Source organism: Brienomyrus brachyistius, chromosome 9 (genome assembly GCF_023856365.1).
Source record: "Brienomyrus brachyistius isolate T26 chromosome 9, BBRACH_0.4, whole genome shotgun sequence".
Classification (NCBI taxonomy): domain Eukaryota; kingdom Metazoa; phylum Chordata; class Actinopteri; order Osteoglossiformes; family Mormyridae; genus Brienomyrus; species Brienomyrus brachyistius.
The window spans coordinates 10,267,310-10,290,740 of record NC_064541.1 but is presented as its reverse complement, the minus strand read 5'-3'; the positions used below and the strand labels follow the sequence as shown (position 1 = coordinate 10,290,740).

The window sequence follows — 23,431 nt, the reverse complement described above, 5'->3', positions numbered from 1 at the left end:
ACGAGAGCAGCAATGGGTCAGAAAATCAGCTTGCCCTCTATTGCAGGAGGCAATATTGCAGCGAAAAAAGCTGGTTAATGGCTGGGGAGAGCGTGCAAGTCGCTTCTAATCGCTAGTTACTGCTGCTCCCTTCCACCATAAGTGATGGGTTTTTCTTGATATAAATGCTGTTTTAGTCCAGCACTTTGTCTCAGAGTGCATAGGTCAAGTGTGGCTGTGGTCAGTCATCCTCCAGCAGAATGAGCGAGGAGGGAGAGGAGGGGCACTAGGAGTCCTCAGGCGTCAGGCTGCGTGAGCGGCACTGACCGCCAACCGCCCTGAACCTCGAACATGTGTGGGGTGTGATGAGTCGTGTGGCATGTGCAGTGGGGGCAAGTCACAAGAGATTGATGTGTTAGTCTGTGGTCAGACTGTGTGGGTGGGGGCATTTCAGAACAGCCTTGGAGTGGGTGGGCTTCTGTCGTGTTGATGGGAGAGGGACATTCAGAGTGGCTGGAGGGTTGGGGGTTGTGGGGGTGACCACCTCAGCCCCCACACGGCACGAGCAGCTAGACACATGCAGCACCACTGCCCTAAACAACCAAAAGCCATTTTCTGAGTTTTCTGAGCTTTGTGCGTGCGTGTTTTTAAAATAATTTACTTACAAGAATATAAATGCAGTGCACACTTGGCAGGTAATTCCAGTAAAAGACCAGGGACTGGCTGGCCCACCATATCACCACGGCAATGTGATTTAGAAGCTGGAACACAGTTAGATGAAAAAAGTAGATTCCCCTCTGCGGTAAATGAAAATAGAAAGTCTCATTGCGCTGAATCCATGTTTCAGGTGGGACCCGTTTGCCTGTTACACATTAGGTGTCTCCTTACAGACGACCCTCTCTCTGCCCTGCTTATGTCTCTGTGCCATGCTTTTTAAACATCGATCTTTACACAGTTAAATGAGGATTTATTTTACGACAATTTAAGTGCAAAGAGCTGTACCAGATTTGACAGATCTAAAATGCCCCCCCTCTCTGTAATTGAACTCTCGCAGTATGTCCGGTGTCTCTGTAATAATTCTAGCTCATTATCTCATGTAGACACACCCCTTATTTGTAACAGCCCCTCCCGTTGTCTATTGTAGACACTTTCTGTGCAATTGTCCTCTCCTTGTATGTCCCGTAGCCACTCCCTCTCTGTAATCGTCCTACCACATTTGATCATGTAGACACACCTCTTATTTGTAACAGCTCCTCCCATTCTCTGTTGTAACCAGCCCCTCCCCCTCTTCCAAATAAGCCCCTCACAGTATCTCCTTCAGCCGCTCCGTCTTCATAAGCAGTATCTCCTTATAGCCATGCCCACTCGTTGTGATAGAGTGAGCGTATAGACTCACCACAGCTGCATGAAAGTGTGACATATGGTTTCCCGCTTTCTGTCGTCTTTATCACAATTGCTTGCCATCAGATTATGTACACATTATATCAGGTATCTGTAGCCCAGTTTGGAGCTTACACAACGCTACTCAGTCCCAGTTTGCTCGTTGGTCAGGTTCGCCCAGGCATTCCCTCCATCATAGCCAGTCTTTACGGCACCTACCCTCCTTTTCTTACTTTCACGTTGGCTATGGCTTGCATAGGCTCTGCCGATTTTCGTAAGCTAACAAATGTCTCCCATCTTATTCTCGCGGAACCAGAGAGTTTGGGGGATGAGGAGTTAAACGTTTAAATGCATGAATAAGGGAGACAAATTGGGACAGGCTCACCCCCCGGGCTCACTCGAGTTTCCATGACAATCACACCACTTTTGAGGCCACATCTCAGCAGAGGGCAGTCCTCCTGTGGGGCTTTTCCTTTGCGGCGCGAGTCCGGCGGAGCACGGGAGGCATGCGGGTGAGATTGAGGGGCGGCAGAGCGTAGCCCGGACACACGGAGCCGCCTCTGTGAATTCTGCGAGTGTTTATTTAATGACCGAAGCTGTTCAAGAGAGATGTGTGACTAAGAACCATTTCCATTACTGATAAAACACCATTTTGAGGACTTTATGCGAAATAAAGGAAAGTGAAGGACATCTCAGTGTCCTCTGCTGTATGTGAATGGACAGGGTGCCCCCCAGCCTCGTCATGTGACCTAGAGTATCCTGGCTGGGGAAGGAAAGGGGAGGCAGCGGTCCCCCTGCCCCTGATGTGTTCAGTGCCAAGGCTATGAGTCCCCCCGCAGCCCGATCTCGCCCCCCCAGCAGCCCAGTATCGCGTACCTGAGGTTTGAGAGCTGTGTCCGGGCCCTGGTGCCCCCCCCCCCCCCCCCCACCCGGCGGCGGAGGAGTGGCTTACGCAACACCGCTGAGGCTTCTTGGCAGTGCCGAGGGGGACGCATCAATCAGTCCATCTGGGCAAGATCACAAGGCGAGTCCAGTATCACTAAATATTTACACTGTCAGATACACACAGACGCGGAGATGAAACGAGGCCCTGGTCAGGAATTCTCCTGCCTGTCAGCCTGGAGACGGAGATTAGGGCCAAACCTCCCACAGCGGCAGCTTGACTGCCCAGGAAACACTATATTTAGCCAAAGGCGAGTGATAAATACGCTCATATTGCCTCGACTTGGTAAATAGAGAGTAAACATTACGGGGATGATCTGGGGGTAATGTAAACAGATCGGCGGCGGAGCGCGTCTTAGCAAGGTAAGTCTGAGGACATCTGATGAACCCTGATTCCTCTAAGCTTCTGATTTATGCCCCCCCCCCCCCCCCCCCCCCCCCCGCGTCCAGCACGGCCTGACTTGACAGCCGCATGTTAACAGCCAAGTGTTTTATTTGCACCTCTCTGGGAGCACAGCGCTCACCCGAGGTGAGCCGGGGTTTGGGTCAGACAGCGTTTACAGTGCCTTTTATGACCCCCCCCCCCCTCCCCAGTGACGTCGAATGCAGACAAAGAGAACCTCAGGACGGAGTGGTCAGAACGTGTTTACCTGTGGAGCCTGGGCAAATGCACTCACTAAATGCGACGCCTGTGTTTGGCGAGACTGAGCTGGACCCTCTCCGGCCTCCTCATCCCAAACAGCTAACCTCGGTCTTGCGGCACTCCCTGGCCCTGACAGCCGCACAGCAGGTCTGGTCTTACCATAAGCCCAGAAATACCACAACAGGAACAAAAAAAAAAACTTTTTTTGGTTAATTACACCAGATAATTACTTTTTGATTAATAATTAGCATTGGTTTTCCTAACTAAATTTTCATAATTAATCAACAAATCAGGAGAGAGAGAGCGACTGTGGCAGAGAGGGAGGAGCAGTGTTAATTAAGCTCCAAACCAAACCTGACCGGTTAATTCGTACCAGGATGTGACATGGCTAATTTGCCGAAGTAATCAAAGCAGAGCCTCCGGGGATTCGATTGACGGGTTTATGAACGAGTGGGTGCAGCTCCTCCACCACCACCGCCCCGCCCCTCTGCTCAGCCAGCAGCAAAACGGAAAGACAGATAGATTAATGCGTCACGGGGGGGGGGGGGGGTTACAATAATGAAAACCAGCCAATACAACCACCTAGACCCCCCCCCCCCCCCCCATCTGCTCAAGATTTAATTGCGAGAAACAATGATGCCATTTGCTGTGTCTCTCAGCATCCGGTGAGATGGGAGATGCTTCCTGTGGGGCTTCATAGCTAAGATCTGATTGGCCAGGTGAGCAGTTAGTGAGAGAGGGGTGTGTAGAGATGTTTTGTGCCAGGCGTCCGTCCTCTGCTCACTTTTCTCGCTTGATGATGGTTTCCCTCCCGCGTGCGCGTCTGCAGTCAAAATGAGACCGTATGTGACCAGAGCCGAGTGTCCTACCTCAGATCATTGAACACTGAGCAGGAAGAAGAGCCCCACACAGAGCTGTCACCTTTCCCGCGCCCAGACCGGCAGCCACAGAGAGGCGGGAAAATAAAACATATGCAGCATGATCTCTTTACGTTGGGCTGATCTCCCGACCCTTAGCTTCACTGCCCTGTCTGTGGTGATGTGGCAGCGGAGCCGTGGAGGGCGCTGTGACCCAGCAGTCCTGATGAGCAGCTCTGATGTGCTTTCAGCCTCGTACCTGGATGCTCTCTGTGTCACTTATGATATTACAATATATGTCTCCATTCGAGGAGCATCTGTGTTTATATATGTATAGAGGGTTTGCAGTTTGGGGATTCATACTGTTTAATGCATGTTGTTTGGTAACGTGATATACATTGTATATAATGAAGATGTGTAGACAAAGAAGACGATCATTCTGAAGGGTTCATGTCAGGTAGGGTTGAGGCTTATGGCACATGGGCCATATTCTAGAAATGTCTCAGTTTTGGGACAGTTGATGTAGTGGGGAATAAAGCCCTTGTCTAATGATCTTGGTACCTAAAGCCCTATCGAGGTCTCACACAGTGAGCATTTGTCAATGAATCAGCAACAACTTTGCGGAACAGTAATTAATTTTGTGGACACAAACATTTGAAAGGATTCTAAATTGATTTCTCTTCAGTCAGACGGGAAGATCCAAGCATGACGTGTGACGCGGTCAAAGCTTTTGTGTTGGACTGCATCACGATGCCGTGTGCGAGTCAGCGTGTGGCCTCACACTCAGGAACGGCGGCTTCATATGCGAACCCCTCACCCCCCAGTCCACTAAAACCACGACAAGCCATCATTCTCCACTCTCCCTGTCTTTAAAACACTGATTACAGAAACATGGCCCATCCTCTTCCTGTAGGAATGCATGGGATATTCCTGATTGATCTTGACTTCACTCATGATGATTGACATAAATTCAGGCATGTGTGGTTTTACTTGCAGTTGTCTCTGGCTGTCTGTCCTGGTGTCCGCGGGGGTGATAATCCCAGAGAATAATCATCCCATGACAGTCCCGTGAAGTCGCGAGCATCTCCGTGAGTCTGTGTAGGGACTGAGCTGAGCTCCGCGTGCAGGATCCGTCACGAGCGATGGTGCTTCTGCAGCGTGCCCTTCCGCTTGTTCTCTGGGACTGGGTCCAGGTCTTCTTTTCGTCTGTGCTTCGTACCACAGCTCCTATGGCTGAAGGTCCTGGGATGGGGACCAGGAGAAAAGCCCAAGGTGTGATTCTGTGCTTCCAGGCGAACGTGGAGCTACTGCTCTCGCCCTGAGAGAGAGAGAGGCACAAGGACATCACGTGAACCTGGAAGAGCTGCTCTGTAGGTTATAGTAACATGGCTCTAAGTACACTCTGTTTAATTAACATTACTATTTATAACATTATATTTCATGATCCTCATGATGAGAATATTGGTTCTGTAGACTGTTCCATTTTCCTCGTTTGTCTCTTTAACCCGGTTTGGCAGCAGCCTCCCCATCCCAACATGCATCTGTCTCTCCCATGTTGGAATATGGGGTTTAACACGAGGTTAATTCCTCTCACTGATTGTACCTTTGACAAGACAAGTCCTACTGACTCAGTCCGCCCTGCTCGTCCGTCCTGCTGATCCTGCGGATTGTTGGCTGTGTCTTTATCTCCCAAAATGGGAGGTCATCACATCTGAGCCGAGGTGGAAAGTTCAGGTCTGGAAAGGACAAATCCAGACCAAAATTTTGTTTCGACCAACCAGTTTAGTACTCTGTGCCCGTTATTCCCTATATTCAACAGGTTGGTTGAAACAAAATTTTGGTCTGGATTTGTCCCGAACTTTCTGTCTTCATAGCACTATGACACGTTTACGTATCTCACTGTCAAGTGAATTATTTTTGCTTTTAATTTTATTTCTTACCGTTTTCTTCGCACGGTACCGACTGGCCTCAGCTTACCATTCCCTCATTACTCTGTCGATTGTGGACGACCGCGGTCGACCACGTGAGGTTTTTGGAAGGCTTCGCAGAGAAGCATCGATGGGATTGCTCAGCAATGGCGCACCGTTAATGAGGCGATCGTAGCGAGTCCTGCGTGTGCTCTTATTAAACGCCATCATCGTACCTTGCAAGGCTCATTCAAGTGTCGGCAGCTACCAGCTATCGTCACCGAGTATCCTCCAAGCAAAAGGATCAGATATTTTATTGTAATTGTGCAGGTGTGGATGGATCCATGTTTACTGCCCTTCTCCTGGGTGTGCTGGCCCGGTCAGAACCCCTTGAGCCCCCTTGAGCATTACTAACCATCACTGCTTCTGTCCACTTGCTCTCTCATTAACAGTTAAGAATATGAGGAGAGCTGTCAAAAATGTAAAACTGTGGAATGGGCTGTTGTCAGACCCACTACCTCTTGGGCTTCGTCACTCATTAAAGGTGCCGTCCGCGGCCATTGTCCCTCTCGTCTGGCCTATTTTGTGATACGGAGGCCACCGATCAACCCAAGTGTGACAGCTGACCTGACAGGGCGGCATGTTGTCCCATCTCTCCTGTCTCATTTTTTTAACCAAAAAAAAAAGCTGTTGGTTGAATTTGCATTCAAATGAGCCTGAAGCAACAGTGTGTGTATTAATTTAGTGGGTCAAATGTCAGTAGCAAAAAAAGAGGATTTTAGCTTAAATGTCATTTTCTCTTGACTTCCAGAAGTGCCGAGAATCAGTAAACAGGTCAGGGCTGTGGTGAAGAACTTGTTGACGGAGGGAGGGGCTGAATATCAACTTCATGGGGTGGATTCCTTGATAAGAAGACCTGTGATTTTAACAATGATGGACTTTTATTCCTCATATAGAACAGCATATGCTCCTTCAAAATGATTCCAGGCAGTGGTTGGTGGACCTTTGCGATGGTGTCTTGGTGCTTAGCTTTGCATGTTCGTTTTGAGCGTTTTTTATACAATGCAACATTTGTAAAAGGCTGTTTAGCTCCTGCTCGGGTACCGACATGCATTTGGCGCTGGTCATTCATTGGAAGCTGACTCCTTCGTTGCTTGGTTTCTTGTGATATATTGTCTGCCTTGTTTGTAGGTTGTTTTTGGACAAAAGTGTTTGCTATATAGATAAATGCAAATGCATGTTAGCTGTGGTCCTTTGTGGAGCTGCCTAAGACTAAAAACCAGATAGAGTATGACCTGGGGTGAAACACTGAAGGTGTGCCGCTTATCTAAGAAGCATGGAGCTCAGGGGGAGGATTGACGGTGTCTGAGCAATCCGCAGGGATGATTGACATCAGCTGGTAGCCCCGTCCACTGTGGGATTCCAAGCCTCTTTTTGTCACTGACTCTAGATCAGTGACGTAGATGGATAAAGAGCAGGAATCGTGGCTATGTGTGCTGGTACAGTGCTGCTCATCAGGGAAAGGAGAGATGGCTTTTGTGGGGTGAACTCGGTTTCTTTCTCTGAGAGACGTTTGTAACGAATATGCAGTGAATGCCACGCCCCCCCCCCCCCCAATCTGTGATGTCATCAGAGGGAGAGCAGAGATGTTTCCCCCATGACACCGAATTGCCGGGAGCTGAAGATCTGAGGAGCGACGAGGTTCCTGTCAAGAGCTCCTTGTGCTCCTTCTCTTTGTGAACAACTAATCTCATTAAGCTCACCTAATACTAAAAGGATACAAAACAAAGCCAAGCAAACAAATAAACAAACACAAAACAAACATGACATTTAAGTGTACAATCCCCTCGCTGTGGTGATTAGTGTTTGATAGTCAGGAGAATGGGCTTACGTTATGAGGTGCTCATACATCATGGATCATAACACAGTGCCTACACCCATAGACACACACACACACACACACACACACCCTCAGGACAGGGTAAACATGGCTGACACCTCACTGCCCCTCACCATGTCAGAAAGCTTTATCTGCTATACGAAGTGTGACAATCTGATTTCCTTCTGACCCGAACGCCATAGATGTAATGCGACCTTTCCTGTGGTATCTGTTCACTTTCTGTTCCTCAGCAGATTCCCTGAGTTTTTATCATTTTATTTACTTTATTTTTTGAGGAGCAGAGCTGTCTGCTGAATTTTAGCTTGAGCCTTAAATATCTTGACAGTCACGATGAAGCTCTTTAAGTCACCCCCCCCCCCCCACCCCCCCACCTTCTTCACACAAAGCAGGTTCTACTAAACAGCCTGCCTGTCTCCCACCCTGCCCACCCCCCTCGCTCCTCACACATACACGTGATCTGTGAGACCGGGCCTGCCAGTGCGGTGGGTAAATTTGGTACATTGTACGACTTTTAGACTGTTTATCTGCTGGGGAATTAAATAATATCTGTATATGTGCATATCACACCAGGATGGTGTTAATCTAGTTGTGTATGTAGTGTGGTGCAGAGAGTGATATTTATTCAGCAGACGCATCTGTGCTCTGTAATGTTAAATGTAAACCTTAGTATCAAAACCGTCACCCTGGTTCAGCCAGTCTCTGTCCCCCAGGCCCAGCCAGTCTCAGTCCCCCACCTGTCCCCCAGGCCTAGCCAGTCTCAGTCCCCCGCCTGTCCTCCAGGTCCAGGCAGTCTCAGTTCCCCGCCCATTGCACAGGCTCAGCCAGTCCCAGTCCCCCACCTGTCCCCTAGGCCCAGGCAGTTTCAGTTCCCCGCCCATTGCACAGGCTCAGCCAGTCTCAGTCCCCCACCTGTCCCCCAGGCCTAGCCAGTCTCAGTCCCCCACCTGTCCCCTATGACCCAGGCATCCTCAGTGCCCCGCCCAGTCCTTGGGCCCAGCCAATCTCAGTGCCCAGTCAGTCTCAGTGCCCCGCCCAGTCCTTGGGCCCAGCCAATCTCAGTGCCCCACACATCCCCCAAGCCCAGTCAGTCTCAGTGCCCCACACATCCCCCAAGCCCAGTCAGTCTCAGTGCCCAGTCAGTCTCAGTGCCCTGTCCATTCCTCAGGCCCAGCCAGTCTCAGTGCCCCACACATCCCCCAAGCCCAGTCAGTCTCAGTGCCCCACACATCCCCCAAGCCCAGTCAGTCTCAGTGCCCAGTCAGTCTCAGTGCCCTGTCCATTCCTCAGGCCCAGCCAGTTTCAGTGCCCCACCCATTCCATTGAAATACTGGCCCCAATAAAAGGTAACTGCTCCAATCGTACCGTAAAGATTCACGGCACTCTGTGTGTCTCCAAATACCCAGACTCAGCCAGTATCAATGCCCCACTCTGCCATTCTGCAGTATGAACCACTGACATCACCATCTTGGCTGTATTCAGTCTCAGGGGAAACAATGTAGGCATATTTCTGCACCATCAGACGCTTGCCAACTATTTCGACCAGCCCTATCCCCTGTGGAAACACTGTGTCGAGGAACAATGACTTTAATGCACAGGAATGTGTGTTCATATCCATGTACATTGCTCTTACATCCTAATTAACAGGTTTGAGTGTTTTCTGCGTTCTGTCGACTTCCCTCGCCTGTTTGCTGGTTTTATAGCACCAGATGACTCACTAGTCACTCGCACACGCACACAAACACCTGCATCTTGAGAAACGTTGACATTTCAAAATAAAAATTCGCGGGGACCGTCGCTGAAAGCCTGGCCCTCCGAACCACGCAAGGCTCCGCTCCTGCAGGAGCAGCGGACTCCGTGATTGGTCGTCCCCAATGACATCACCCCCCCACTTGTGAGGACTTCGTCGGGAGGGGAAAACTCACATTTCCTGTATTTCCCGTGACCCGCAGGTTTTATAGATGAAGTGTGAAAACTGGACAGAAGTGATGTGGGAGGACAGCGAGGACAAGAAAAGCAGCAGAATCCAGTCCTTAAAATACATCTTAGGCTGAACAGTCCCATGCACTTCACTGCACACACTCACATAATAAGTGCAGACTAACATCCCGAAATTTGACAGCAGCCTAAATCAAGATGCTCCTTGGATCTGCAGAACGGGGAAGTAGGACACGTTTTACATATTGTTACTAACTAAGTGACAGAGGGACCCGAATAGGTTTCGGGGGAAAAAAGCAGAATAATTTTATTCATGACTGCACGACGCCCACCGGCCGCACCTACCGCATCTGATCGTTTGCAAACATTTTAATCTGAACGTCGCTCCTCTTTTCATTCATTTGCTATTTATTCTCAGGGCGTCAAGAGCCGGTGTTAATCGGAACGGGGGCATGAGCTGAAGCGAGGCAGGGATGGGGATGCAGGGAACGTGACGCGGTGCAGAGCCCGTAAATCTGAGCGCTTCCTCACACAATAAAACCTAAATGGCATTTAAATCTTGCAGGATTTACTATCGCCACGTGTGGCCGTGCCAGTCCCGCCTCATCCCGGCACCTAATAGGGCTAGAATGCTTTAATGTGGCAGACAAGCTCCGCCCACCTCGCATGGCCCTGGGTCCGCCCCCGACAGCCGTCCCAAACGACACATATTTCTATGTGATATTCATTAAGGCACGGACAGCGCAGTGAATCTTTACGGTTCGATTGGAGCCGTTACCTTTTATTGGGGCAGTATTTCAACATCATCCGGGACAGCACTTGAAGTTATTAAGTTTCTGAATAAAATGGGGGGCTGGGAGGGGCGGGATATAAAGTCAGAGCAAGTGAGTCAGAAAGAGAAGAAAAATGATTATGGTAATAAGGTGTTACTGGCGAGACTGTGCCTGTGTTTGTGCTCTGGGAGTACCGGGGTGGGTCTGGCCCCGGGGTGGGTGGGATTGTCTGACAGACCCCCCTGTCTGTAGGAAATCAGGACAGTGAGTGAGTCTGTGTGGTGGGATGCTGGATCTACCGGGATGTCTTTCTGATCAACAAAGTAAGGGTCTCCAGCACAGAACCACTGACGACTGAGACCTGCTTTCAAAGTCTGTCTTCTGCACGGATGTCTGGGAGGCAGCCGTCGTCCACCGTCCTGGTTTTCATGTCTGTGGTGCTGATGTGTCGGCCTGTCTGTGCACCTCTTTCAGGAATCGTGTCCAAGTCCTTTGAGTGCCGACTGAAGGGTCAGGGCGCCACCTTTGTGGAGACTGAGACGGCGTTTGCAGCAGACGAGGTCTCCCAGGGTACCCGGCACGTGGGTGTCGCCCGAGGAGTCGAGGAGGCGGGGGCCGTGCAGCAGGTCATCATAATCCAGGGCTACGGGGGCGAGCTGGCCGTGGACAGCTCCCTGGAGGAGTCCGCCGCTGCTGCCTTGCAGACGCTGGCCGAGGTGCTGCACATCACTGAGGACGGGCAGGTCATCACTGGGGGCACCGCTGCCGCTGCATCTGGGCACCACCATGGCGCCGCTGCCACCCAATACGTGCTGGTGGAGTCTGGGGAGGCGGAGCTCGCGGAAGGGACGGCCACCTCCACATCGCCCAGCACTCTGGACGCACTGCTCTGTGCCGTTACTGAGCTGGGCGGGGCCGAGCTGGAAGGGGGCGGAGCCCAGCCGGAGGCCAGCCCCAAGGACGACAAAGGTGATGAGAGCAGGCCAGCGACGGGCGGAGAGGAGCATTCTGAGGAGGTGGAACAGCAGGGTGCGGTGGAGGTTTACGGTGAGGTGCTGGAGGAGCAGGCTGGTGAGCCCATGGAGGTGGTGACCCAGGTGGTGGGGTCCACTGTGGGGGTGCCGGGCCCCCAGGACGTCGTTCAGGAGGTGCTGCAGTTTGCCGCAACCCAGCTGATGATGAAGGAGGGGCTGACGCAGGTCATCGTCAACGACCAGGGCACCCACTTCATCGTAACCGAGCTAGAGGACGGCGCACTGCAGGTGGAGGGTGCTGTCTACGGTCCGGGTGCTGAGCCCGCCCCTGTCGAAAGCGTGGTGGTATATTCCAACTCCACCTCGCAGGACACCATCATGGAGGAGTGAGGGGAAGCACAGAGGGGCCTTCGACCCTGATGTCTGCTCGTTTTTCCTGTACTGCGTGTTGAATCGTTTTTTTTTTTTTTTAAAAACAAATACTTCTACCAATAATAACTCAGGATGACTTCAGTTTCTGTGGTACTGCAGTCTACAGTTACAACAATTACGCAAGGAAATAAGCATAATTACAGAGAAAGAATTCAGGAACTGGAAGAGGATTGGAGATGCAGTGCAGCGAGATACATGATCTGCACTCCGTGTGCTGTCCGCTGTCGAGTTGTGTGCGACCATTTTTGTTTTGGTTTTTTATTACAGCTGTTTGCTAAGAACAATCATTTGCCACAACGTGTTTTGCAGGAAATGATGTAGGCCCTCTTTCCAAAAAGCTGTCAGATGTTTGCATATTTGTTTATTTGTTGCTTGATTTTGTGTATTTTATTTTTCCCTTCCCAGGATTTGTCAGGGAAAAGGGCCGCTGATGGTCCACTTTCACCCACAATGCACTTCTGCACCGCACCACAAGTCAGGAAGCGAAGCATTTTGTGCTCGTCCTTCTGAACTGTGGCGAGGTTTTTTTTGTTGAAAAGAGGTGCAAAGCAGTGTGTTTTTTAAAAGCCCATCAGGAATTTCTGTAGTTTAGGCTGTGAGAGCAGATGCATCCAGATTTGTATACAGTATTGAAGGAGTTAAACTGCTTGACCCCCCCCCCCCCCGTTACCAAGGAAAGGGGTGCTAATGGCTAAGGGGCTTGTCCCACTGTTCAGAAATAAAGTGCTCATGATCCGTAACGTTATTCTCCGTTCGTTTTCGCCCTGGTGCCCATGTTCCCAGCATGCTCTCTGCTGCCCAGATGCTGCGGTAGCTGGAGTTTCAGAACCGCGGAGGGGAAGAGGCTCAAGTCAAACATCTGCTTCCCCTTGGGTCCATTTGCCAGTGTCTTAATTCTTTTTGGTTCCTCTTGGGTTGCAGTGCAGTGGTTCTGTGTGGGTCAGATTTAGAAAGTACTACAGATTCAGGGTACCTGTCACCCTTTGAGTCCCCTGCATTTTGGGAGACCCCTGACACTGCCCCCACTGGCCCCCACTGGCCCGGTCCATAATCCAGCCATGCCTGTGTAATATGCATGTTGAGGGTTACAGTTATATGCAACTGCTTGGAATTAAAAACGGAACAGACCTAAAGCTACTTCCCCACAATCCTTAGCTGCATTCCACCTGTGAGGAACACTGATAAAACTCCCTAAAAGCTCAATGGATGTTTTAGGGTTGGAAATTAATTGACTATATTTTTTAAATACAGCTCGAAACAGTAGGCCAGAATAGCGCTGTGCTGCACTGGCCATACAGTGGCGTGTGTGCGAGCCGGGGACACTGTACTGGCGTGATCTCTTACTGTACGTGTGGTCAGAATTGGCCAATAGCAGCACGGAGTCGGGAAGCGGCCATCTGTCACCAAAAGCACACCTTGAGCTCCAACCCAAACCGCATTCCTGCATGAAAAAAGAATTGTCCAGTACTGGGAGCCTCTGTCCCTCCCAACCCCCCCCCCCCCCCCCCCGGTGCATGCAGGCACACAGAGCCTGTGAAGAGAGGAAGGGGGCTTTCAGTTACACAATGAGCGCCGGCGGCACAAAGGCGCACGGTCACATGACCGCCGCGCTGCAGGCCCAGCAGCAGAAGGCAGCGAATGCGCGCTGGCACCGTGTGCTGGATTAGAGTCCCTCACATGAATGGAGGCCGGAGGAGGGGGGGCCCGGGGGCTCCGCTGAAATCCCCTTTTTTTCACGCCGTAATGGTAGCCTGTAATTTACGACGCCAAATCCCCATCCATCCCTGACAGCCAATCTGTTTCATCTGGCTGTGAAACGCTACCTATTCCCTGCATCACCCTCTCCCCCCCCCCCACCCCAGAAACCCCCTCATCTCCTGCCCGCTGTCCTCCCTCCACATTCACTCACACCCTCCCTGAAACTGTCATTTACTGTGATCAAAATAACAGGCCTACCCCGTCCAGGGTGTACCCCTGCCATGTGCCCTCGCTGACTGGGACAGACTCCAGCCCCCCCGCCCCCGTCCCTGACCATGATAAGTGGTTAGGAGATGGATGGATGGAAAATAACAACACAGTACCATGGAACACAGTATGTATGTGTGTGCGTGGGTGGGTGGGTGGGTGGGTAGTCTTTGTGTGGACCTTGGCATGTGTGTCTGTGCCTTGGTATGTGCGTGTGAGCATGTCTGTGTTTAGGTATAGATGTGTGTATCTCTGTCCGTGTATCTATGACCGGTGTGTCTGCGAATGGAAGAGAGAAACATTCTAGGCTTGTGTGAGGTTCTAGGTGTGTGTGAGAGGGGTTCTAGGCATGTGTGAGGCTCTAGGTGTGTGAGAGAGAGGTTCTAGGCATGTGTGAGGTTCTAGGCGTGTGTGAGAGAGGATCTAGGTATGTGTATAGGTGTGTGTGTGTAGGTGCTTGCCTGCATGCCTTTCCATGTAGCTGTGTGTGCGTGAGTGAGCATGTGGCGCGTGTGTCCGCCCATGTTGTTTCTGAATCACTTCCTAATCAGAGATTGGGGGGGTTGGGGTGGGCTGCGTTATTAGCCACAGCAGGCAACCCGGCTGACATGTGAGGGGAAAAAATTAGCAGCTGCCGCCATCGCCGCGTGATGAGTTAATTTCCTGACAGGCCTGGCACCGGTGAGAGTCTCAGGGCGCAGACACGGCTGATGGAAACCTGGAACGGGTCTATACCCAGAGAGGATGCAGGGAATCGAGAGGCAGCAGGGGGAAAGGCAGAGAACCACCCCTACCCCCACCCCCGCAGTGTAATAAGGCCTTGGTGGGAGTCATAACCCCTCCCACTACCGTTTACCATTCTCTGATGTGCAACTTTTACTTCGCTCCTGGGAGATTTTACAGCTGGACCAGCAGGTGGCAAACTACTTAAAGAACTGGGCTGGTGACCAACAGTGTTCATGGTTTAGGTGTCTGGGAGGGTTTGCTGTGGTACGCGAGCGTAACTGAGAGGTAAAAGCACCTCAGCAGTGGAACACTGCGTATCCCAAAACCGCAGTCTCTGGAAGATAACGGACAGGATCGCCTCACAGCCGTGTACTCCAGCCTGATCCAGCTAATCACCCTCACCGAACCCACCCTGTTCTTTTCCAAGGGATTGAGAGTTGGAAAATCTGTCTGGTCTTCAAGACTGGAATTTTAAGCAGCGTGGCTCCCAGTCCCTGGGGTGACTGATCTCAGAATCTGTTATACAAGGGCCACCCAGTCAGTCCAGGCCAAGGGCTGCAACTAGGCTGCATCTGGGGTCCAGGATACTCATCAAGGTGCTTCTTGGAAATGCACATTTCGTTGGAGGTTTTTTTTAAAAAAAAATCATCTTTAATATTTATGATGATTGGATTTACTCATTTTGAATGTATCTGTAGCACTTGCACCATGTGGGGTGCAGAGAGCAGCTGGTGTGAACCCCAGCAGTTCACATTCTAACCAATCATGTTTCTTGTGGTGAATCACATGACCACACCTAACGGGATGATTGGAGGAATGAAGCAACTTCCACTTTTCTTGCCAATCTGTAAGTACTGAACAAATCGGGTTGTTCTGCAGATATTAGTGTTGACAAAACCTGCCAGTTATGTGTTGGACAGGCCCATGTCCAGCTCTTCAGTGAGGAAAACCGAAATCCGGAGGAGAATGACATGAGGGGTCCAGTAGGTCCTCCAGTGGGAGGAACTGGGCAAAGATGAAAGACGGGCAGCAGCAGTTATGATTAATGTCCATGGATATTCTGAAGTTGGCCGACTGCCATAGTGCCGTTACCCCCGGCCAGTGTGTTACACTCCCTTTTTTTTTGGGCTGGCCTGCCCTCATGTTAAGTGAATAACTCCTTCCCAAGACCCCCACCCCAAACCCATCACCCCTGCCGCCTCGCTTGTAACCCTCAGCAGGTTTGCTACTACCTGATCATAACAGCCACCTTGCGAACAGCTTCTCGCGTCCTGTGGCTCCAATTAGAAAGTCGTTATGGAAAGTGGAGTGTTTAGTCCCGCTGCGTGAAGGTCACGATAGTCACGGAGACCAGGGCCTTGATGGGGGAAAAAGACGTCAGCGTGACAAACCCGGTAAACATCCTGAGAGAGAGCGAGAGAGAGAGAGAGAGAGAGAGAAGGAGAAAGAGAGACAAATAGGACACATCCACACTTTCACCGTCCCAGAAGAAACATTCTAGAAGTTATTTTAGAGCACTTAAGAAGTTCCTGTTTTCCATGGTTTGCTTTAGGCAGTTTATTGTACCTCAGAGAAAAGCCATTTTTTATTCTAATTAATATTTTTTGTATTTTTGGGAAAGTCGAACACAGAGCTGTGAGTTCTGCTGTCCATATGCGTGGTGTGATTACTGCTCACCCGCTGTCGAGCTTTGGTATGTCCCGTGCATTGCTGTGCTGTCTACACCATTGCGGAACTGACCACTTTTTTTGTGTGGGGGGGGGGACCCGGCTCTGACCAGCTTTTGTTTTGATGGATTGCAATGTCAAAGATGTCTTTCAGGAACACACAAGTGGCTCGGTGGGCTTTTCCTCCTCCTATGGAGTCATCACTCAAAGAATGAATGGTTTCTGTCCTCCTTTTAACAGCAGTAATCTCAAATCAGCATAGCATGCTTTGTAAGACCTGCAGATGCCACACAGTGTAAACTGGTCCATTCTGGCCATGCGTGTGACCTCGTCTGCGCTTCACCGGGAACATGATGCTTAATATGAGGAAAATCTCCATATCTTTTTTTTTTTTGCAGTTCCTTCCATGCAAAATGAACAATTGTTACAATGACTTAAATTACTGTAAAGAGTTTCTCAAAGCTGTTATATTACCACCGTTTAAATATTTCACGGTTTTATTAATTTTTGATGCACATAAAGGTTCCTCGTACTCCAGGCATAAAATGAAGCCACAATGAAAATCTGCATCGTTATTCACTTCACGAGGTTCAGGGGGTGGGGGGGGGGTGCGTTACGTCCCCTGGATCCTTCACGTCGGTCACCGCACAGCTGTCTCTCCGTCTGCAGGGCGACGTGCAAACGGCTTGGAAGGCAGCCAAGATGTTCAAAATGACAAGTCAATAACGACTCGCGCAAACTTCCCGTCCTCAGCATGTCTGGGGGAGCACAAGTCAATCGCGTGCGATTAGGTGCGGGGGCTCAGGCGAACAGCTGCGTCCTCTGACAGCGTGCCCGCCTGTCCTACACCCCCGATAGCTGCAGGCCCGTTTCCGTCACATGGCTGTCAGTCGCACCCCCCCCCCCCCCCCCACAGGCTCCCTTTAAACAACCGTGTGATGCATTCTGACCCATGGGGGGCCAATGAGGGGCTGCCCCACCTGACCCTTTCTCTGGGGTCTCATTCCTTTAATTAGCTTAGCGGATGCTCTTATATACTAAAGCAGCACGGTTGAGGCGACTCACTGGTGCCCGCAGCCCTTGCTACTGATTGACTGGCGCTGCCACTCCACCACGCCCTCCACCACAGGGAGGCCCAATGAAACACCAGGCCGATTAATAGCATTGCATGTTAGCTCAGTAAGTGCATTCACCCGAAACCACATGCCTCGTCTCACATTTTACAGTCCCGCTAACTTATGCACCAGCATATTCGCTGGGGGAATCAAGGGCAGGGTCCCATTTTGGCTATGAATGACACAGCTGAAAGTCATCCGTACTCAGTACTACTTCGAAAACAACTCAAGTGTCTCTGCTGGGTTCGAACTCTGCTTCCTTGGTTTCCCTTGTCCAATGGAGGGACTTTCAAGTTAAAAGTGTGGAAGAGTTTTCCAATATATTGAAAAATAAGCATCCTCTAATATATTTGAATCACATACAGCATTTCTACACCCAGTCTCATACGATTTACTGCGGACACCCCACCTCTCTGCAAGAAGACAGCAGCTCCTCCCCGATACCCGCGAGAGATGCTGAGTGTGTCGGTAACCTATCCATAGAAAGTTAAAAATGATGCCATGGCTACAGATCATCTGCCCACCCAATAGATAGATGACCCCCCCCACCCCACTGTGAGTGTCAAATTTCACAACCAGGACCCCCCCGGTTCTCTCACGTCCAGCTCCTTGGGATGCCTGTCATTGGGATCATTAAAACAATGTATTGTTAAAATATCTGTAAATGCGCCACTTGTACGGTCTTGTATTATCCCCTGTCAAATGAGTGAGTTTCACTGGTTACTTTTTTGTTCCTGTTGAGAATAGTCTCTCACAGCAAAGCGGGATGTTCTGTAGCGACTGTCCAGCCAGGGACCCCAGAGTTCCTAAAGGACCCCATGATCTGGCATCTGTAGCATTTTACGTCAGCAGTCTCCTCTGGTTCCCTCGACATGGCAACTTGCTCTAATATCCATAGTATCCATCCCCCCCCCCCCCCCCCCCCCCGGGACAGGGTGCACTTCAAGCTGGGAGAGAATGTGTCACTGCCCCTCCCAGCACAGACACGGGCAGCCAGAGCACCGCCCCCCCCGACCCCCCCATCACTGCCTGCTAGCCTCGCTTGGTGGCGGTGGCAGGGGGGGGCGTCTCTGATCACACCGTGCGGCTCCATGGGGGCGATAAGACTGAATGGAGCGAATGAGCTGTCAGAGGCATATTTGTTGGACCTTATTGTTCATATTTAGATGGGGGAACAATGCAGAGGTGTCAGGCGCACATGGTCGGTAATCTGCTGATGCTGACCAACTGTCAATTTGATCCATGAGCGGGAGGCAGAATTGGCCCCGGCTCCGAAATCCTTAAGCAATCCCTGCAGGAATGTCACCGGGGAAAATACAAATGGGACGGCATCTACAGGACTATAGATGGATACATTTAGAAAAGGAAAAGGAGAAAGAGGTGGCGGAGTAAAGGAGAGCTAGTCGGGCAAATAAAAGAGGGAGGAAAGGAGGAGTGAAGGGAGCCACGGAGAGGGAGAAGAGAATGTCTGGGACGAAGGCACATTAAAATCTGTGAATTAAAAGCGGGGACTCTCGATTGGGTAGCGTTAGCTGTGAGTGCTTTGGGGCAGGGGGGGACAAAAGGGCACCGAGCTCAGTGCACCGGGCAAAGAAAGCCGGAGAGCTACGAAGGAGAGAGACGGAGGACAGGGAGGAGAAACGACAGCTGTGTGGGGGCGCAGAATGGGCCGCGGATCGAAGCGGGGGTGGCGGGGGAGGCCCTGCTCGCTAATCCGCCTCAATAGGCCTTGATTCAAGTGCTTGGGGGGTGGGGGTTAAAGAGTCTGTAGCCACAGAATGGGAAGGAGGGAAACCCAACAGCTTCCAGAGAAGCTGCAGCTAAGCCTGCGCTTATAATGCGAAGGTCTAACGTGCGTGCAGAGGCTCGCCAGCCGTCACACAAAAACAACGCAAAAACACTTTGTGACGATGTAGCTGGATAAGCTGTAATAACTATTAACATGAAGAGGGACCTCTGGCGGAGAGCTGAACGTCCGGCGTGTGTTTATATTTTAGCACGATGCTCTACATAACCGTGATCTGCCTTCAGTTGGACGATATGCCACCAGCCTAATTACTTGTGCGGGTCTCAGCTAATTCATAGGCTCGCTTGTTCTGGCACGACCATCAGCAGGTACCAACAGGACCCTGCAGGGTGGGATAAAGGTGACGCCCACCTCCCCTCCAGGAAGTCTCCTCTGCATGCCTGTATTCCTGTTCTGGCTACATCTCTGGTCTGTGAACAAAACCTCCTCGTCGGACGACTGGGTCAATGAACCATCCAGGTTGGGTCATGATCTGTGGGCTGGCTGCTTGTGAGACGGCCAGAGTCCGGCTGAACCTATTGGAGTTTACGTTTCATACGAGCTCAGCGTAGCTGGTTCCATCGGCCAGGTAGGATGCCTTAATTTCAGGACCATCCTGGAAACTGTCCAGCAACGACAACAGGAGCCCATTTTTTGCTTTAGACCGATTTCTCATTAATTAGCTTCTAAAGATGAGAAACTTTCAGCTTTCGAATACACGGGCTTCCTGTGCTGCTAGTCACGTGCACTTTGAACCTCTTCTCTTGGTTTGGGATTTTCTGAAACAGTCTCCAAAGACAATGGTTGTCATGCGAAAGGAGGCCAAAACAAAGACGAGGCACCAGCCCCCGCCCCAGACCCACAAGGTCAGGTGATGGACACGGACTCCACACGCGTCAGATGGGTGTCCCCAGGTTCCCCATTAGGACGCCAAGTGGCTCTGTCATGGTTGGCGCAGGTGATTAGGTGAGGGGCACCGAGGCCTCCCCAAAGGGGAGGGACAAGGGGCAGGTAATGAGGTCACCGGCAGCCGTAAGAGAAGGACTGGATGGCTCCAGCACACCCCACCACTTTTACGTCCCGTCGCCCTTACTGGCCTGCGTCTCTCTCCAGTATAATGTGTTTTTCTTGGCTTCAGTGATTTGCAAAACGGAAGGATTTTGGTGTTTTTTTTTGTAACAGTGATAAGCTTCCTAATTTTAATTTTGCAAAGTGACAAATTAAATTCTGGAACTTGTTTCGCGGTTTTGCGTTTTGCTTTCACTAGTGCTGCTTCGTGACCATGTGGTGCCTGAGGCAAGCTCCACCGCCGCCCCCCCCCCCCCCCCATATCAAACTTCACTGGCCAATTTCACTCTGCTCCTGATGGTCTGCATTGGGGGTGGAGGCGCCAATGGATTGATGACCACATGTCCCCTTTGAAGATGGTGCCCCAGGCCCACGTCACCTAATGGGCCTCTGTCAGTAATGTTAATGCTGATGGAGATGCGAGTGAGGAAACACAGCGGCTGATGTGGACCCCGCGGAGATCATGGAACGGTAGTCGGGTCCCGAATCCACGTGCCAGATCACGGCTGCTGAGCGAGGCCTTTACGGGATTCAGGTCTGGGACTGAAACACGCCGCAGTATCTGTCATTCACTCCAGGAGTTTCGGACGTTTACGGGGTGCAGATCTGCCAATTAGCCGCAACACGGACCTGGAGCTGTGACAGGAGAAGAGCGGGCAGTCACATGACATGCCGTCGGGCCCCACGTGAAGCCAGCAGAAGCGGACCACCCGCCAAAAATACCGCCGTTCCGGCCCACTTGCAGGTGATCCGTACATCCCATGAAGGCCAGATGTAAAGCGATGTAATTATTCAGCACCGCCAGTACAGGGAGTCTGGCAGGTGTCCGTTCACACCAATCCACGTGGATTATTAAACATGTTTGCCATTAGCCGGCAGACTGATAAGAATGGAATCACTGGATTGGGGAATGCGGAACCGCCAGTGGCGAGCTGGATCGGGCCGGGGGAGAGCAGGCAGGAATAAAGTGAAAAATAAAGCAAATTAAAGTTGGGACTGGTGAGGCGTCTGTGGGACTGTGCTCTCATGACGTAGCTTCCTCCATGCTAATTATTTCCGATTATACCCATCCAAGTGCAACCTGCCGCCCCCCGCAAGTTCAAGCATGTTTATCAGGAAAATTCCCCCCCACACACACACCCCCCCTGGACCTCCCTCATTTATCCACGCAAGGTGAGGAGGGAGCCTGGGAAAAGGCCTCTCTCATGTCAGGAAGACCTCTGGGAGCTGAGAGGGCTTAAGCGGGAAGAGTCCGGCGTCCTGCCACGTGAGACTCAGCCCAGTGTGAGCAGCGACACAAAGAAAGGAAAAGGCGCAGGCGAGGAACACCACTGCCTCCGTAATGAAGCAGCCCCGCTTTCCAGCACTGGCCTAATTAATGCCGTATTTTGCCGGTGTGTAATTACCACGCTGGCCACACTCCTCCCAGCTCCCGGGAGGTGTGGTCGTGCGGGCGGCTCCTCTGCCTCCATCTTTCTGCGGGATTTATTACACTACTGGAGCAGGCGGGATGGAAACCTCCCAGTGTAACCCTATCTGTCATCTCCGCGTTATCACTGTTACACACTGCCTACTGTATTGTGCTACAAGGGCTTTGGCAAATTGCTATTTTTATGGGACACGATAAAGAAAATGCAACCTTACGTTCAAATATTTTACTGTCTGGGTGCTGGGAGGGGGGTGGGGGGGTTGGGTATAAGGCCTTGACTGGGTATCTAGGGTTTGTGTGTGTCCCTGTGTGTGTGTGTTCCCATATATACATATGTATGCTCCAGTTACAGAGAACTTATTTTTTTATCTTTTAATATTCTTTTCTGCCTTGGAGCCATAGAAGGGAAGAGAAGAAAATGTTTTTTGCCGGTGTTGGGAATGAATATATTTAGTGATAAAGGAAGGCATGAATTGATAAGCTTGTTTGTGTGGGGGAGGTGTGTGTGTGGGGGGGGGGGGGGGGGTTTGTAGGATGTGAGAACCTGTTACAATGAAGCCCAAGAAGTGAGGGAATGTTCTCCAGGCACACCTTTACCCTCGGAGGCCTCTTTCCTTCCGGCACGTTCCGCGGCTCTGAAGTAACAAACCAATAAACAAGAAAAGCACTGAACAATAATAAAAAGCAGGTGTGAGATAAAGGGGCGTCAGAAACTGTAAGTCTGTCAAGGAGGCTTGCTGTCCTCCCTGGATGGACCTGCATGTGGAGTCTGTCCTCTTCCCTCTCAGTCCCGTGTGCCTGGCGAATGCCACAGACCCAAAACTGACAGCCCCCCCCCCCCCCCAAACTCCAGTGAGGAAGCCCAGCATTAATTAAGTCATTGTTGGACTGTAATTTCCTTGAGAAGTTAAAAAAAAATCTCACACAAGAAAAGGTTACTGAGACCTTTTCTGTGTCAAAATTACCATGTGTCATGAATATTAATGTTCTTAATGAAGACAACCTTTGCTTCATCTGGAACGTTCTGGAGCAGGTGCCAAGCTGATAGACTCACTCAGTGTTTTTTTTTTTTTGTGAAGAAATGGGCACATGGAGATTTACTGCCCTAACCCTGTAATCTGGTTGTTCTCTTTTTAAAATTTCGTCTGAATTTTCCCTTCGGCTTATTGGGAATACATCTCGGGTTCCATGTTGCCAAAAAGAGAGCTTGGTTTGCGCTTCCTACGTGCGTCTGTGAATGTTCGATCGTCACCCCAGGCAAAGACTCCCACTACAATCTGAAAGGACTTTTAGACATATATGGCCATCACTGACATTTCTGCGGCAGATCACGATTATTCAATTTCCCGAGTCGCAGGGAGCTACCTGCAAGGTCTCCGACGTGTTTGGGTGGATTTATTTAATGATAAAAAAAACCTATTTCTGTATTGGTCTCATCTTGCTGCCATGGAAACAGGACAGCTGGCAGGATGGGTGTCAATCAGTCAGCCAGTGGGAAGTCACAGATGGGTCGTATCGGATCGAAGAAGGACCACTTTGTGCTCTCATGCTGCTGGTTGTGTCTCGTTGACCCAGTGTGAGTTCAGGGAGGGGTTGGGGAAGTCAGATCATACCAAGGTTTAGCTGTGGAAGGGAAATTAATAAGTGGTGGGGGGGTCGAGTTATGTTGTACAGTGACCAGATGCACCCAGTGATCCTGAAATTTCACTGGAGAACTTTTGAGGACAATTGTGGGAGCCAAATCCTGCACTGTGATCATCAGGTCTCTCATACCCTCATGTTACCTTGGTACATTATCACCTGTATGATGGGGGGGGGCGTTTGACAGGCGCGGACCAGCTCCAGCAAGCCTTGCTGCTGAACCCTCACCAAAGCAGCGAACATCTGACCTCTTCCAGGAGCTTAACCGCTTATTACTCACAAAAAAATCAAGTAAATAAGCTCTGTTCCAGC

At 50.8% G+C, this 23,431-nt stretch overlaps 1 protein-coding gene across 3 annotated transcripts in view; it reads left to right on the top strand.

Annotated features, from left to right (window-relative positions):
- Window positions 1–12,462, top strand: part of znf407 (zinc finger protein 407) — a 103,671-nt gene extending 91,209 nt beyond the window's left edge. For all 3 annotated transcript variants that reach the window (XM_049026939.1, XM_049026936.1, XM_049026935.1), the window contains exon 9: window positions 10,791–12,462. In XM_049026939.1, the coding sequence (XP_048882896.1) occupies window positions 10,791–11,680 (890 nt within the window). In that variant the 3' untranslated portion in view covers window positions 11,681–12,462. The remainder of the gene's footprint in view (window positions 1–10,790) is intronic.
- Window positions 12,463–23,431: the final 10,969 nt, after the last annotated feature.